A 16,809-nucleotide genomic window follows, 5' to 3' on the forward strand; every position below is an offset into this window, starting at 1 on the left:
TTTAAGGGATATAGCATTACAATGATTTGGTTCCTCTTATTATTTTATCATTCATAAATGTCTTTTTCTTGTGATTTTATTACACATTTTGCTTTCCCTAGCATATATCAGGATGGTTTAGACTTTTTAATACTCCTAAACATATATTTCGATCTATATTTATCACCTTCATCAAATACCCATATGAATGGTATTATTTACACTCCTACAAACCTAAAAGTTATTGTTAGCAAAAAAAACTTATATTTCCTCAAGATACACTTGTAATTCAAAGAAATATCCTTCCATAGAATTATCACAAAGTAAATCATATTCATCAAAAGATAACTAAGGTAACTACTATCCCCCACCTAATTATAATCTTCCTCGTGAAGCTACACTTTCTCGTAAGGAATCGAAAGAATGTGATATTATCCATCAATTGCAAAACACACAAGTTAAATATCACTTTGGGATCCAATGTGAACATCACCTTTATTAAATTAAGGAAATCATGCAAAAAGATTCAAAATAGATACAAGTCTAATTTGATACATTTCCACAAATAGTGACTTCCTATATTACACTCATTGGATCCCAACCCAGCCACAATATTTGATTTGCTAGCTTGTAGAGCTCCCATTTACCTTGGTTATTATTCAGAATTAGCCTCTACTTTTTGTTGTGGTTTTTGGGCATATAAGCATGAAGTATGTATCAATTGATTACGGTTCTAGTGTGAACATAAGTAGTGAATATTGTTTAGAAATCTAGAATGTGGATGCGACAAAAATAGAGAATCTAGTCTTACTATTAAGGGTTTTGATAATTTTAATTATAATAGTAAATAGTCTATAGACATTATTTGACTTCCTATTACAATCTATCCACTTTGTATTAATTCAATGCTTCATATGATGAATAATTGATTAGCATATGATCTATTATTGGATCAGCCCTCAATCTATGTCATGTGAATCATACGATCTACATTTCATAAAGTTCTCAAATTTGCTTCTAATAATATGCAATACTCTATAAGTGCTTACCATTATCCATATATTGATTTTCAAAAGGTTGATCAATGTAGGATTGTTATTAAACAAAATCAATAAACTATAGAAATAGCAAAACAAGTTGAATCTTATGAAGAAGAACTTAAACAAAAGAAACCTACAATATAATACCCTACCAACAATGTTAATGTTTTATATGTTCATGATTAAGGTATGTCAAATTTCACACCTCATGATATTGGCTAATATAAATTTAATTACAAAGATTGCAATTTGTCATTACTCTATAAGAACCCATCTATTTGTGATCAAACACCACCTCCCAAGACAAATGATACAAATTAGCTTGCATGTGTATATTGTGCAAAAATGTGATAGATAGAACTACTACTTCCCATATTACTATAGCATTAGATACATTACATGGCTTAGAATATAAAATTGAGCAAAAACTAGGATATAAAGGCCTGGTTTTGGTCGTTGTGAGCAAAATAATCTAAAACCATTTAGAATTGAAGACAAATTTAGACAAAGGGGTCTTGGCTACATGCTTAAAGATTTTACCAAATGAGTGAAAAAACATAAGGAAAAGAATCTTTTATATCTATGCTTTCTATAGATGTGGAGCATTACATGATGTATCATTTTTAAATTTTAATTAGTTCATTATTGAAGCCTTCCTCTCATCTATAAGTGCCTTGAGTACCCAATGTTGAAATCTTCATCTCAATAGACTTGTATGGAGATCCTCAATGCCTCCTATAAATGTGAAGCTCTTAAAAGGCTCAATCTACTAAATGTCAAACTAAAAGACGACCCTTCCAAAGTAAAATTCCTCCAGCACTACAAGCTACCTTCCACAATACCATCAAAATTTCTTGATCCTTCTATGTTGTCTATCATATATACGAATGAAGTAAACATGTGAAAATATGTACAAATCAAACATATACAATGAAGTAAATATGTGAGAAAATATATACAAATCAAACACTCCTTTACAAGACCATCTTAATATGAGAAGTTTTATTTTTATTCAGACTTCATTTTAAATTTTGATCATTCACTTTTGTAAGTCCAATAATAAGATGATTCATGACACTTTGTGAAGATTGATTTATACACAACAAAATCTCAAATAAGAGATGATAACTTTAGTACTCTCAAATGTACGCATCTTGTACATGCTTCTATTTGATTTTTGTTCTCTTCTATAAGAAATGATTATTGAAATAAAAGAAAGAGCATTAGTATTTGTAATGGAAAAATTTGTATAACTATGCTAATTTCTGTTTAGTTTGGCATTTATTTTGAAACAATAGTTAAATACTAAGTTTTTTTTTGTCTAATTTTATACTAATACATAGATTTATTTTACATAAGTTACATTGTGGGCTTGTACTTTCCAAGACCTAGGGTCATTTTGTCTCAAAATTGGTAAAATATTAAGCTATTAAAATATATTGATTAAAATAAAAAAATAAAAATTAAAAATCTCACACACTTAAACATGAAGACATTTTTAGATTTTTATTTTTTTAAAGGAGGTGGAAACTACCTCTAAAATCCAAACCATTTTATAAATTACACATTTATTTGTATGTATAATCTAATAGTATAATATTCATTTCATGAAAGGCTTCTTAAATCATCTTCCATATGAGGGAGTCATTATTGTTCTAGCCAAATATTCATTTTAATCAAATCATCCTCGATGTATGTTAATAATATTTTTTTCTTTAGGACATCTTGAGATATTTTATATGCCATCTTCATTATATTATTGTACTGGATAAATCCAATAACCATGTACACAAGTGAAACATTGCATAAGATTGAGAGTGAAATATGTTGAAATTATTTGTGACAAACTTAAGTGTAAACATCCTATTCATAACAATAAATCAATTCACATTGATCTTTGTTAAATTCAAACTTCCCTCAAAACTTTATTTGAAGTTCTATGTAAAGTAATATGTACTTTATTTAAGAATAATTGTGTACTTGTTCCAATCAATTGTTTAATAAAAGAGGATACTCATATAGTCCAACATGCATGATTATCATCTTTATTTCTTTTTTTTTTTTTTATTATTATTATTATTAACAATAGGTGCCTTCATACCATATATTATACATATAATTTATTAATAATCTTCTATATAATAATATGATAACGATTTAATTAAAAAAAAAGCTAAGTTCTAGAGAGACTCATGGAATGGGGAAAAGGTGTTAACTGAGTTTTTTGATAATATAGATTTGTTGGAAATGGTGGAAAGACAACTTAGGGTCTATGTTGCTGAAAATGTGAGCTACATTGATGAGAAGCTTGCCTTTGCCTGGAAACCACTAGAATCATTTGTCCCACATCATGTGGAAGTTTGTACTCTCAAGGAAGCTTTGTGCAAACGAACGATTGTGCTTTCATGGGTGGATAATGAGATTGTTTGGTGCGCAACGTCCATGGGGGAATACAATGTCAGAGTAGGGTACGAGCTTCTCAAAAGGAATATTGGAGAATTGTAGTGGCCATCGATGTTGTGTTGGCATAAGAGTGTCACCCACAGGGCATGCACGTTTTTGTGGGTGGCACTGCATGGCAAGATCTTGACAGGTGACAAACTTAAATCAATAGGTATTCTTGGACCTAGCATATGCCCCTTATGTCTGAACGATGAAATTGTGAACCATGTACTCCTTAATGTCCCTTTGCGTTAGCATGTTGTGATTGGTTCATGGAGTCCATCAGTTGGAATACAACTAGATAAGAAGGATTGTTTAGCTTTCTAAGTAGTTCGCCCACCAGTGGCAAGTACTCTTTCTAGGGAGACATCTGGTTGGTTGGTCCTTCCATGGTGGTTTGGAAGATTTGGAAAGAAAGGAACAAAAGAATCTTCGATGAACATATAAATTCAAAGAGTCAAATCATTGCTGATTTGAAAAAGGGAATATGTGAGGTGGTGGTTGCCAATATCCATTCAAAAAATATTTCTTATTTTTCTAAATGGAATGAGTGAATTCAAGCTTTATAGAGTTCCCTTAAGGCTCCAGTAGGTATAGGGCCTAAGAAAGCTAAGGAAAGACAAGATATTAGATAGCATCCACCTAAGAGAGGGTGGGCAAAATTGAATTTTGATGGAGCTGCCAAAGGCAACCCAAGCGAAGTGAGGGTAGTATGTATTATTCGTGATAGCTCGAGTAATTGTTTATGAGCTCTTCATGGATACATTGGCAACGCCATGAATAAGCTCGCTGAGATGGATGCTCTTTCCAAAGGAATTCGATTATGTTGTAAAAGGCATTCAAAAGATTAAAATCGAAGGAGATTCATAGATTTGTAAAAATGCCATCTCGAAAGGGCATATTGTGAATTGGAAGCTTAAACAATGGATCCCATGGATCAAAGCATGGTTGGTTCAATTATCTGCTTACATGATATCTCATGCTTTTAGAGAAGCTAATCGGGTCACTTACTGTTTGGCAAATAAAGGGATCGATCATTGGGGTGACAAAATCATCCCAAGGCCGAATGGATTATGGCCTCAATTGGAAGAATTGGTGGTTTCAAAAATAAAGGGGAGTTCCAAAATTGACAGAGAAGGGACATGCTAATGTTTTTGCAAATTTAGTAGTGGTTCATGGCTTGGGAGGTGTGCTTTTAGGAGTTACTCTTTTTGAAAATGTACTATAATATATGCCTAGGCAGGGTTTGTTTGTTGTTACATGTGGAAGAGAGGAGTAAAGGTTGTAGCTTTCACAAAAAATTGTACATGAGCCAAAGGTAGGGAGAAGATTGTTTTTCAGTTGATCAAGAATATAATCTCCCAAAGATAGTTCGCATGCACGTTGACATCGAAGGAATGATTAACATGACATGTCGTGGATCTTGGGAATTATGTTTGAAGATTTTTCAAAATTGAAGTTTATTTTAGAGGATTTTGGGCTTGGTTTAGTTCCAATGAAGCCTATATAAGAATTGCCAAGCAGGCGAGGGAGGATAGAGTCGAGAGGGTCGGCACAAAATGGCATTTGCTTCTTTTGGTTGTCAATGTCTTCCTGAAACAAGGGAAGAGCAGTGTAGGAGGCTACTCCAAATAGGTGATGATCGAGTATACAATGCCATGGAAATAATCCTTGATGCAAGCCCAAGAGGAGAGCACGAGCATGATGGTGACATTTTTAAAGCCTTCTTCTATTTGATAGTGCAAACTATGGGGTCTGCAAACATGGGATACCAGATAGGGAATGAATTGGTGCTTGCTACCTTTTGGCCGAAGGTTGCAAATCAAAATTTTGAGATTGAACTGGGGAATTTGAGCAAACACCTATCATCCTATTTTGGTAATGTGATAGAAGAAGTGGGAGATTCTGAGGACCCTCCCAACAATGCTTTAGAGGGTAGAGGTTGTACTCTTTTGCGCATTCTGTGGAAGGAATTCCAAGACGGGGCCATGAATAATGAGTTTGGGAAGCTACATAGAATGGTGTATCTTGATGCAGCTCCATTCTCTACAAGAGGAGCCTGCAGAGTCATGAATCTGTGGAGGCATAACCTATTTCTACAAGAACTTTGTGCAATGTTTTAGGGGTGATCTTTACTTGATATCTAGTGGTTTCTTTCTATGTTATACACATATCTTCTTGAATGAATATAGGGGTCTACCCCATATAGGTAGAACTTATCCAAAAATACCAAATGATGATGATTTAATTAAATTTTTATTGAAAAAAATATTTTTTTACATTGATGAATGAGCATTTTATACATTTTTACCTGTATTATAGATATATCTTCTAATATTTAAACTTAAATGATAAACTGGTAACTCATATACATTAAATCTATCCAATTTTATACTTAGGTTCTCTTAGATATACCTCATAATATGTAAAATAACAACACTAATAAACCTACTAACTCTTAAATCTATCCAATTTTATAATTGGAGAAAAGTAGTGTGGAAGCTTAGAAGGTACTTAGATGCTCTTCGCTTATAGTTGTGCACTAAATAGACAGGTTTATCAAGTTAATTGTTAATATATTATTTTGAAAGGATGTCATGAAAAATCACTCATTTTAAGTATCGAATTGTCATTTTATTGCTGCTACTTGCATTTATAATTGTTTGATTCTGGCGTTATAATTGTTGAGAATTTTCGTTATTTTATTGCTGCTATTTGCATTTATAGTTGTTTGATTGTGGCGTTATAATTGTTTAGAAGTTGTTGTACTTCTCTGTATAGCTGTTAAAAAGCACACAGTATTTTTCATGAACTTGACATAGTAGCATAAGCGAAATTTAAGTCCTTATTCATGTTGTTTTGAGCATCAAGGAAGTGATGAGCATTGCAAGAGCTAAAGAACCAAGTAATATATTTAAGAGAAAGAAATCTACTCAATTGCATAAGAAAATTCACCCAAAAATGATTTTGTTTTCCTTTAGATTGTCCATCCTGTGAACAGTAGGGAAATATCAGGCACGTCTTCCATCAAGGTGGCAGTGAGGGCACGGCGGGGGAACATTTCATCCCTGTCCCCAAGTCTTGGGAACATCCCATCTCAGAAACACCAGGATTTTGGAGGGGAGGACAGGTCCTCGTGAAACTCTGATATTAAATGTCAGAAAAGGCACCAGCTTGTAAGAAGCAGATTCAATTTTTTTGTTAACATAAAATGTTATATACGGCACCCAAAAGTGAGAAAACCGTTCAAATATAATGATTTGTTGAGAAGTTTTCCCATCAATAATTACTATGTATTCAGCCATCACTAATCATATCATCCGAAGGGGCACGGTATTTGAAATATAAAATTGCATTGTTCGTTTCAATTCAACAAGAACCGACCACTCAATGGAGGGGTCTTTTAAGATCACGGTAACCCTTTTGGTAATTTTCAAATGTAAACTTTGTATGTGCATTTGTTGTTTCTTATGAAAGCTTTGATAAATTTGAAATATATATAGCTTAGAAACTAAGCTCTTAAAACCAGTCACATCATACCATAGCATACTCATTAATTGCCAGTGTATAAATAAACTCATTAATTGCTTAAACAGTCCAAAATAAGGCAGCAGCTGCTATATCAGTAGAAAAATGCTACTTAGGCAAACAACAATACTTATAAAGCCTCTGAGAAAATTTAAGACCAGTGGCACACTTAAGACCTCTGATTCAAATGTCCAACTTCAGTGCCCGTTTTTTATACTAAAGAGCTAAATTTATACAACCGAAGAACAGGGTGCTTGATGAAGCCAGAAGATCTGATCTCCCAGCTAGCAAGCCTAGAATACCTGCCAATTCAACACAAAACAAAAGAATTTGTTGTTTGATATCAAATTTTGAAGCCAAAAAGATAATAAAGTATGCTATGATATGAAAGGTTGTAATTGACTTATTTCAAAAGCGAACTTTACATTTAATAGTGTCCATTCAGAAGTTGTAATTGACATCTAATAAATCCCTTTCAGAAGTTGTCTTGCCTTTGAATTTCCAAATATGCAATTGTCCCCTTGTGGATTTTGCCCAGTGATTTTGATAAAGATCTATTTCTTTATGGAATTTCTAGCTTTAAATTTATTAGATATAAAATTTTCAAATGCATATCTTAGATTTGGAAATGACTTTGGAGTTCTTTTATTTTCTGGCTCTTCAGGACCCTGTGTGTTATATGCATTTCAGGTCTGTTTTTTAGTGGCAACCTCTGCCTGCTTTGTGCTTTTTATTTTTAGGCATGTTCTTCCGAGTCTGGTAATGTTAGACTATGGCAGTCTTTAAATTTCTAGTGATCTCTCAAGACTTAAGAAGTCGGCGGTCAACTTCCATGTGTTAATGGTCAGTCACTTTGGTATCAATTAATAGGAAGTTAATGATGGGAAAATATTTTTTATCAGGCATAAAGGGCAAGAATTATCTCTGCAAGAACGAGTTTCTGCCCGTAGAAGAATAGAATTTATTTATATATAAAATTGAAATAGTGAAAAAAATGCAAATCTCTCACAGCTATTATTTCGAACAAATGTTACCTCTATATCAAAAATAAATAATTGCTTCCGTCTTCAGAATAATATTCATTTCTGAATTATCAAATATCCTCCATTAGTATACTGCCAACTCTTACTAATATGAATGCCTCCTAAGTTGTGATCTCGCTTGGAGCATGGAAAGTTCGACCACGGCAAATGTCTTCCAAGTTTTCACCCACATAGGAACAGAGTGGTGATACCTCTACCCCTGCACAGATTCAGATTATTTGTATCTCATTTTTCTTAAGAAAACTATAAAGTGTTCTAAATAGAAAATGAAGTGAAGTAACATGAATCAATAAACAAAGTAATAAATTTTTATAGGATGTAAAGAAAACTCATGCAGAAACTCGATGTGAAGAAAGAAAAAGCTTGGGTCAAATAATCAAAATACTGAAACTTGTTTTTCAAGTCTTCATAGCTACTGAAATCAGATCATGAAAACATCATACCCAGTTCAACCAAATTCAAACGTGTTAAATCTAAAACGTATCTTAAATGCATATAACCATGTCCAGCAATCTTTTTTCAGAAACCAAATTTCTTTTCTTATGTTGAAAATATATTGGCTAAAAGGAAAAATAGTTACAAAACATCACAACACAATGGACCAATAACATGATTAGAGGACTGACAGTAAATTGTAAAATAGATAATAAAGAAATAGAAAATGTCAGATCCACATGGGTAGAGGACTACAAATGATGCATTAAACAATATAATATCCAAGCTGTATGACAGTGAAGCAAGCTACTAATATAGTAAACTGGTGACTAAGAGTGCCTAGGCGAGTATTAGGATAGCTTTTGTTCTCTTTGGAATATAACAGATCAAGTAGCATGAGTTAGCTCTATTAATTTAAGAGAATAGAATTAAAGTACGATTATTGAATAAATTCTATTAATTCCAGTACCAAATAAAGCCTGCTTTTGAAATTGACATTCATGATTGAAAATTTTAATAAATTAAATGTAAAAAATCTGCCATATGAAATCAAAGTTAAATCTATATCACGTTAAGCATCTGCATAACTCATGTTTTTGATCAATCTGAGCCTGGATTGCAGGTTCGGCACCAATAAAGGCATTCCCTATGCTGAAACAAACATATACATCATAGAGGCTCTGATTTAAGTGGGATCATTTTCCTTTGAATTTTGTTTTGCTAAATGATAAGGGAAATATGTCTTGGCAATATCTATAAATATTAGGCATCCAAATGAGGTGTAAACAAGAATTGGCCTTCTCCAATGTCACACCTTAGATGGTAGTTTCCTTGCTCACCACCCTGAAGCACCAGTGCTTTGAAACATGAGAGACATCATAACACCTTGGCCTCCTTGAATTTAATATTAATCAAGTGTATGCCCATTGAGAGAACCGACAAATATCATCATATAGAATATATCTTCTACCAAATCAAAGCATAAATACATTATCTACACGAACACAGGTATTGCTGAATGAGAAGGATTTAGTAATGAAAGTAGTATGTGCACTTAATCATGAACACACACAACAAAATTCTGCAGGGGCATGTCAACTCATTTACGCAATCACAGCCAGACATACAGTCACATACATATGTGAAAACACACAGATGCAGATTGACATGCAGAAAAACACACTCGTGCACAGGCAAAAACACAGAGATGGTTCTATTTGTCTTAGAGTCTGTCCTATAATTGGTTATATTAATCATAATGCACATCCAAAATGGTAAAAAGCTATAATAAGCAGAGTTTGGAAATAGCACAAAGTGTCAATAACCTCACCGAGTCTTCACTGGCTCAACCATGAAAATGAAATTAGCAGCTTTAGTTAAAACACAGTAGTTTATGACAACTATAAACTAAAACTGGCAATAAGTAAAATCAAAACCTGCCAAAGAAAACAAGAAAACGGCCTATAGACAGACAGTGTCTGCTCAATGATCAAGGAAAGGGCAAGTTTTATACTTGTTGGAATTTTGGCTTGGTTTCAGAACCAACTACAAAGGCCGAACGGTTTGTCACAACCCGGTGTTTCACTGACATGTGACGGAGGAAACCAAGATGCAAAGGGGAAGCTGGTGGTAGGAAAAGACAGAGCACCGCTATCATTTCAGAAAGTTTTCAAACAGCTTGAGCACCAAAAGTAGTGATGTTGAATGCATTAACTCACCCACCTACCCACAATTGTTCTTCCGCCAATCTGCCCCTCTTATGCTAAGAGCCACTACTTCCAGAAGCAACCCCTACAAGTGAGTATGTGCTCCTACACTCCACCAATACAGCAGGGTCATGACTGGGCACGTTTCATAGTGCAGAAATGATTGAAATTGGTAACAAAGGGGCACAGGTGTAACCTGTAGTTGCAAGAAATCACAGATTTCTATCATGCAAGTCTGCACGTTTCCCATTCAGGGAGACCTGCAAAAGGATATATGTAAATTAAGTTTCATTTTTATAGAGAGGATAACATTGGATTGGAGAAGTGCATAGTAGAGAGAATAACTTACATAACAGAACCAAAGGGTTCATATTTTCTGGTTCTGGGTATTGTAATTTTGCAATTGTAATGATTTGGGTTTATCCCAAATCTGTAATAATACATGTAACCATTGTAGATCAAATAATTAAAGGTAGATTCGACTTTGATTGAGTATCTCCTTGGCCATGGTATCCATTTCTAGACGTATTTCTGATTAGTTGGCAAGCCAGACGACTGTTAAATTCTTGTAAAGATTTTGCAGGATATCTTCTTAGAAGTTAGAACAATAAAGGAAATGTATAGTTGTGTTCATGGATTACTAGGTAGACTCATTCAATAGTCTACAACTATCAATTGCTTCTCTAAATGTATGTGTAAAGCCTAGCTCACTTGTGCATTATGAAAGGCATAGCCTTTGTAATATCTTGATTACAGTGTCACCTTGGTTTCAATGATTGCATGTTTGAATGAATTCAAAGGCTAATGCCCAACTGGACAAAGGCACCAATTTTTTATTGGCTCTTTCTCCCCATCATCCTCTACACACTCAAAATACATCAATTTAAATATCTTTCAATTTTATTACTCTTAGTGTGTTCCAACAGTTATTTTTGAAAATCCATTACATCTAAAAAGGGTTATCATAAAACACATTGATTGTCTGTTATATGGCAGATTATTTGTTGTAAGAAGGTAATTAACCTTAAGTCTCCCAAATCAGCATATAGGTATATACTGACAGCTATAATAGGGGTGCACTATGTGAGAAGTATGGTTTGTGTCAAGGTGAATGCCGTGCTCTTGTAGTATAATCTATTATAGTACCTTAAGGAAAACCCGCCTTGGTCTTGCAGATATGGAAGCGAAGGAGGTCTTACCCACCTCAATAATTGATCCTAAGTTGCCCAACCTGAAATAGATTTGTGGTAATCTTCCCATGTTTGGCATTGGTGCAGCCACAGGAGCACCTAGTTTTGAGTGCATTTTCCAGTTTTTGGTGTGTCAATCTTTAGTTTGGTTTAGGTTTGTGAATAATGGACTCCTCATAGGTCCACATGTGTGTTGGATATGCATTTGGAGGATGAATGTCAATTAGATCATGTATTTACTCAATTTTGGCTTATGAGCCCTTGTAAGCCTAAAATGGCATAAACTTGCATCTTGGTGTCAAATGTCTTGAAAAGCCTCATTTGGCATTGAGACATGTCATTTTAGTGTTTGTAAGTCATACTAGGAGGTTTAGGATGAGTGACAATGCATAAAATGCAAAAATGCACTTTTTGGCAAAAGTTGTCAATTGAGCAACTTTTTGAAAATGTGAGCACATCGATGGTTAGGCAACCGATGGAGAGTTGGTTGGAATCCATATGGCATATAAATGTTCTGAGAATGAATGTAAAGAGGTTGGTGAACGCCTTGAGCAAATTGGAATACATTGTGAAGACCTTTTTCCAGATTTTACCTTGCATTTTCTCAAATTTTGAGCAGCAATCCGTACTTCATGGATTGATTTCATTACTGTTCTTTCATGATTGCTTTATACATGTCTTTGTAGTGCTCAGAAGGTACTTGAGTTAGTTTTTAGTGCAGGTTTGAATTGAGTATTTGATTTTATATTGCTCTCGGCCTGAGCAAGGGTTTTAGAGCCCAAACATGGTTCCGGCTTGAAGTCCTTTGAGTTTTGCTCCATAACCCTTGGGACTCGAGCCATGGAACCTTTGTACAATGTATATAAGCTTCGTTTTGGTTTGGAAGGCATTAAAAGGCCATTTGACATCATTTCCTAGGCAAGCTCAATCATAGCCCGGTTAGGAAAATGATTGAAAATTTGCAAGTGCTTGCAGGGTTGATTAGTTTTGAAGATGCCAAGTGTTTGGCATGAGTAAGTAGGGTGTGGTAGAGCCTATGTGGAAGATTGGAGGTGTGGCAGACCAGGGAAGACATTAAACCCTTCAAAAAATGCCATTTTCGGGTTCCGTACCTGTACGGACAGATCTGACTTTGCCATCTGATGAATCCAAAAGGGTACTCGGATCATAAAAGTGTTTGCCAGGGTCTTTGAGACATTTTTGAGTAATTCCATAAAAACCGGTTAGGTAGGGCTAATTGGGGCTCTAGGGCTACTAGGCCTAGAAAATAGGCAAAAGAGGGAGCGATGAAGAAATGAATGAAAACCAGTTGATTGGCTTGGAAATATCTTAAGAACATCTACTACAACCCCTGCAAGTATAGGTTAGAAGATTGCTAGTTTGAGGTTGGATTTACCCTTGTGAATCTCAACCATGCCTGAACAGTCATTGAGCACAATTTGATTGGGAGCACTCCTAGAGAGTTTAAATGTTTTGATTTGTGGAAAGACCAGTGTAGAGTGAAGGGAGCCCACTAACACATCACTCAGCTTCCTATTGAGTAAGGACAAACTCTCTTTGAGAACCCGTCCCCATCAAGCATCTATGCCACTTGGGAGGTTATCAGACCTTAGGGATTTGGGGTGTACAACTCAAATCACCAACATGGTGTTGTTGCCAAGGAGTAGTTAAACTCAAAATTCAGTTTGATAGCTCTGGCTAATCTATAAAGATGGTGCAGCCAAAAAAATTTGGTCATTAGTTGAGAATTATAATCTTGCTGATAGAAAGATTATTCTCTCCTGATTTAGAGAGTGGCAACTATGTTATAGAAAAATTATTCTCTCAAAATTCAGTTGCAAAAAGGAAAGAGGTCAATGATCCAAAAATTGGGAAATGTTGGATGTAATTGCTCCCAATGTGAGAAGACATCAAGAACAATGGAAAGCTATGAATTTGGGTATGTCTCCTTCACATAATCCACGGAATAATGAGAAAATGGGTACTTCAAATAGAAAAAAGGCATTAAGAGATCATGGACCTATATACATCAAAGTACTCAGCTAACAATAGTATCAGGACTAGTAGGAGAACCCTTGTACATGATTATGACAGGCTAAGAAATGTCACACATGTTAACATAAGAAATGAACATGCAGCACAAGGTCTACACATAAAACACATGGACCTGAACTTATCTTTACTCCCAGGCCTTAGAAATCCAAGGAGAAATCGACATGATAATTCTCCTACATCATCTTGGAAAACTGAGCATGAGGTAAAAACTATATTCCAAAACATTGATCTAGCTACTCAATCAGAGAATGAGCATGGGGAAAGGGAATTAGATCAGCACATAGATCTTACTGGCAACCTCAAAGAAAGGCAACGTGAGATAGAAGCACAAATCGAATTAGGGAAGGGTCAACTTTCTCAACAGGTTCAACTAGCTAAACAAATAAACCAAAATAAAAATGATTCCTTGCAACAAAATTTGAATTGAAACATTGCTCAAAATCAAAATGTAAACCAGAATGTTGCACAAGCCGTTCCAAACCAACAAAATCAACAAAACCCCCAATAGCTAAACATAGGATAGGACAAAATATGGGGGTTAATCCCAGAAGACAAGCATATAGATTTGCCCCAATGAGCCAGCCATTAGGGTTGGAAAGATATAGACAGTAGGAATCTTATGGTGTTACAGGGTGTCCTAATCCCATTAGGAATTTTATGGAACAGTAGGAATTTTATGTTGTTATAGACAGTAGGAATTTTATGGTGAGACCACTTGAGACACTTCATTGATGTCATAGACGAGTATGAAATTGAGAATGAATATGTCATGATGAAATTGTTTGTGCAATCACTAGAAGAGAGCACCAAATAGCATAGAAGCTTACCAAATAATAGCAAAGATTCATGGGATGAATTTATGAGAGTTTTCAAACTGCAGTATGGAAAAAGAATGGATCCAAGGCTTGCAATCCACGAGCTCACTACTATCAAGAAAAGGATTAATGAAACTGTTACTACTTTCAACAACAGGTTCATTATGACAATGAGAAAAGTTCACCTTGTTCTTTTCAGAGACAAGAACCATCACTCAAACTCTGAGAGAAGCTTATGCTATGGCAATCAACATAGAGAGCAACTTGAGGGCATCTGATAAAGACTAAAAAAGTTGATGTGGAACTCCAAAAACCAAGTGCAGCAACTTCATGCAAGCCCCTCACTGCTGAAGATAAACTGGACAAGTTGATGGGATCCATGAAGGATTTCTCATACAAGGTTGCAAAGAATGAGAAAGGTATGTCGTCTAATGTTGTTACTACACACTACAATGAGGGTCAAAGATTGTATAACAGACCTTATAATTATGACTGGTCTAAAAATCCAGGTTTAAATAACAAGCAGGTTATATTCCAAGAGAGGATAGCATTAGATTGGAGAAGAGTATAGCAGAGAGAACTTCCACATCAGAACCAAAGGGTCCATAGTTTTCAATTTTGGATATTGTAAATTTGCAATTGTGATTATCTGGGTTTATCCTATATGTGCAATAATACATGTAACCATTATAATTCAAATGATTAAAAGTAAATTCGACTTGTTTGTCTCCCTGTGCATGGTGTCCATTTCTAGATGTGTTTCTAAATAGTTGGCCAGCCCGGCAACTCTAAAATTCCAGTAGAGATTTTTCAAGATATCTTCTCAGAACAATGAAGGGAAAGTATGGGCATGTTCATGGATTGCTATGTATACTCATTCAATAGTCTGCAATTTTTTCTCTAAATGTATGTGTAGAGACTAGCTTGCTTGTGCATTTCAAAAGGCATAGTCTTTGTGATATTTTAATTAAGGTATCACCTTGGTTTCAATTATTTGATTGAATTCAGTGACTCTGTTGCCCAACTAAATAAAGGCAACAATCTATTATTTGCTCTTTTTCTTTGTCATCCTCTACACACTCAAAGTACATCAACATACTCATCTTTCAATTTTATTAGTCTTAGTGTGTTCCAATTGCCATGTTTGAAAATCCATAACATCTAAAGGGTTATCATAAAACATATTCATTGGCTATTATAAGGCAGATCGTCTATTTTAAGAAGGTACTTAACCTTAAGTCTCTTAAACCAACATGCAGGTGCAAAGTGACAACCAAAATAGGGGTGCACTATGTGAGGGGCATGGCTTGTGTCTTGCAGAGCTTGAAGTCAAGGCGGTCTTACCCACCTCAATAATTGGTCCCAAGTAATCATCCCAAGTTTGACACCCCTAGCACTCGAGATTATTAGGCTTAAGGGATTTGCAGGTCCACAACTCAGATCGTCAACATTGCACTCGCACAAAACACTCCTCTTCACCATCTCTAATTGGGGGCTCATTATGATGACAACCTATATGAATTTGGCTTCCACTTCACCAACATTCCATTGTTTATAACTTTATGGTGTTCCCGTACTTGTTGATGTGTTTTTTAGGACTACACCAAACACAGAATAAAATTTCCAATGGTCACTTCAATCTCTCTTGTTTAAAATCAGACCGTATGCTAAGATTGCAAAGAAAGATCAAACAGCTAATCTCAAGGTTCCTTTTGCGCATAGACGTGACTCAGTTAGTTGATGGGTTTGTTGTTAACCCAAGGGGCCTTACATATGCTCATAGAAGATCTTAACAAACTTATGGGTTCAAGGATTTCTACGCGAATGATTTGCAATGAAAGATCTTTTTTGGGGGAATTTTTTGGGATTAAAATGTGCAAAAAGTAAATGAGTGAAGGGTTTAGAAAACTAAGTTTAAGACTAATCTAATCCTAAGAATGAGGAGACGGGATCACTCATGCAAAGTCCAACCACGCTTCGCTTCGCCAGCAGAGCACAACTAGACGAAGGCGGTGCAATCTTCAAAGGGTGTGTAAAGGTTTTTCAAATTACCAATGGAGACCATCAAATCGAACAATCTTCACTGATAATCGAAGTTAAGCATACACATATAACGGAGGCTCAAGCTAACTTTGCACAGTATGCAACAATCAACTGCACACCAAAAGTATGAGCACAAACTTTATAGCAAGTAATCCTATCAAATCCTATCCATCTAATAACATGGAAGCAAATCTAATCTATACGAAGAGAGTGAGACCATGTGAGCTTCAAAACAACACATGAACACACCAACAATTGAACAATGTATTAAATGTTTACTTGAAAAACTCTTAGCAACAATCTCTAACAACAATCTCTCCTCCCTTACAAATGAGGGGGGTCACCCCTTTATATAGGCTTCTAGCTTTGACTAGATGCAAACCCTAATTAGGGTTTCACCCTAAAAGATTCTCCACTCAAGATGCAACAAGGTGGGAATCAGCAATTAATACCCACTAAGCCTATATACAATTAATTCAAATTAGCCCAAAAATGGCATCGATTTGTGCATTAAATGCACCCCATTACATTAA

At 35.1% G+C, this 16,809-nt stretch overlaps 1 protein-coding gene across 1 annotated transcript in view; it reads right to left on the reverse strand.

Annotated features, from left to right (window-relative positions):
• Window positions 1–7,018: 7,018 nt before the first annotated feature.
• The window catches only part of LOC131063567 (UDP-N-acetylglucosamine diphosphorylase 2), a 187,915-nt gene continuing 178,124 nt past the window's right edge, over window positions 7,019–16,809 (reverse strand). Inside the window, exons 15-16 of the mRNA XM_057997420.2 lie at window positions 8,024–8,231; window positions 7,019–7,291 (exon numbers count right to left, since the gene is read on the reverse strand). Coding sequence (XP_057853403.1) covers window positions 8,134–8,231 — 98 coding nt within the window. The 3' untranslated portion in view covers window positions 7,019–7,291; window positions 8,024–8,133. The remainder of the gene's footprint in view (window positions 7,292–8,023; window positions 8,232–16,809) is intronic.

Source organism: Cryptomeria japonica, chromosome 4 (genome assembly GCF_030272615.1).
Source record: "Cryptomeria japonica chromosome 4, Sugi_1.0, whole genome shotgun sequence".
NCBI lineage: Eukaryota > Viridiplantae > Streptophyta > Pinopsida > Cupressales > Cupressaceae > Cryptomeria > Cryptomeria japonica.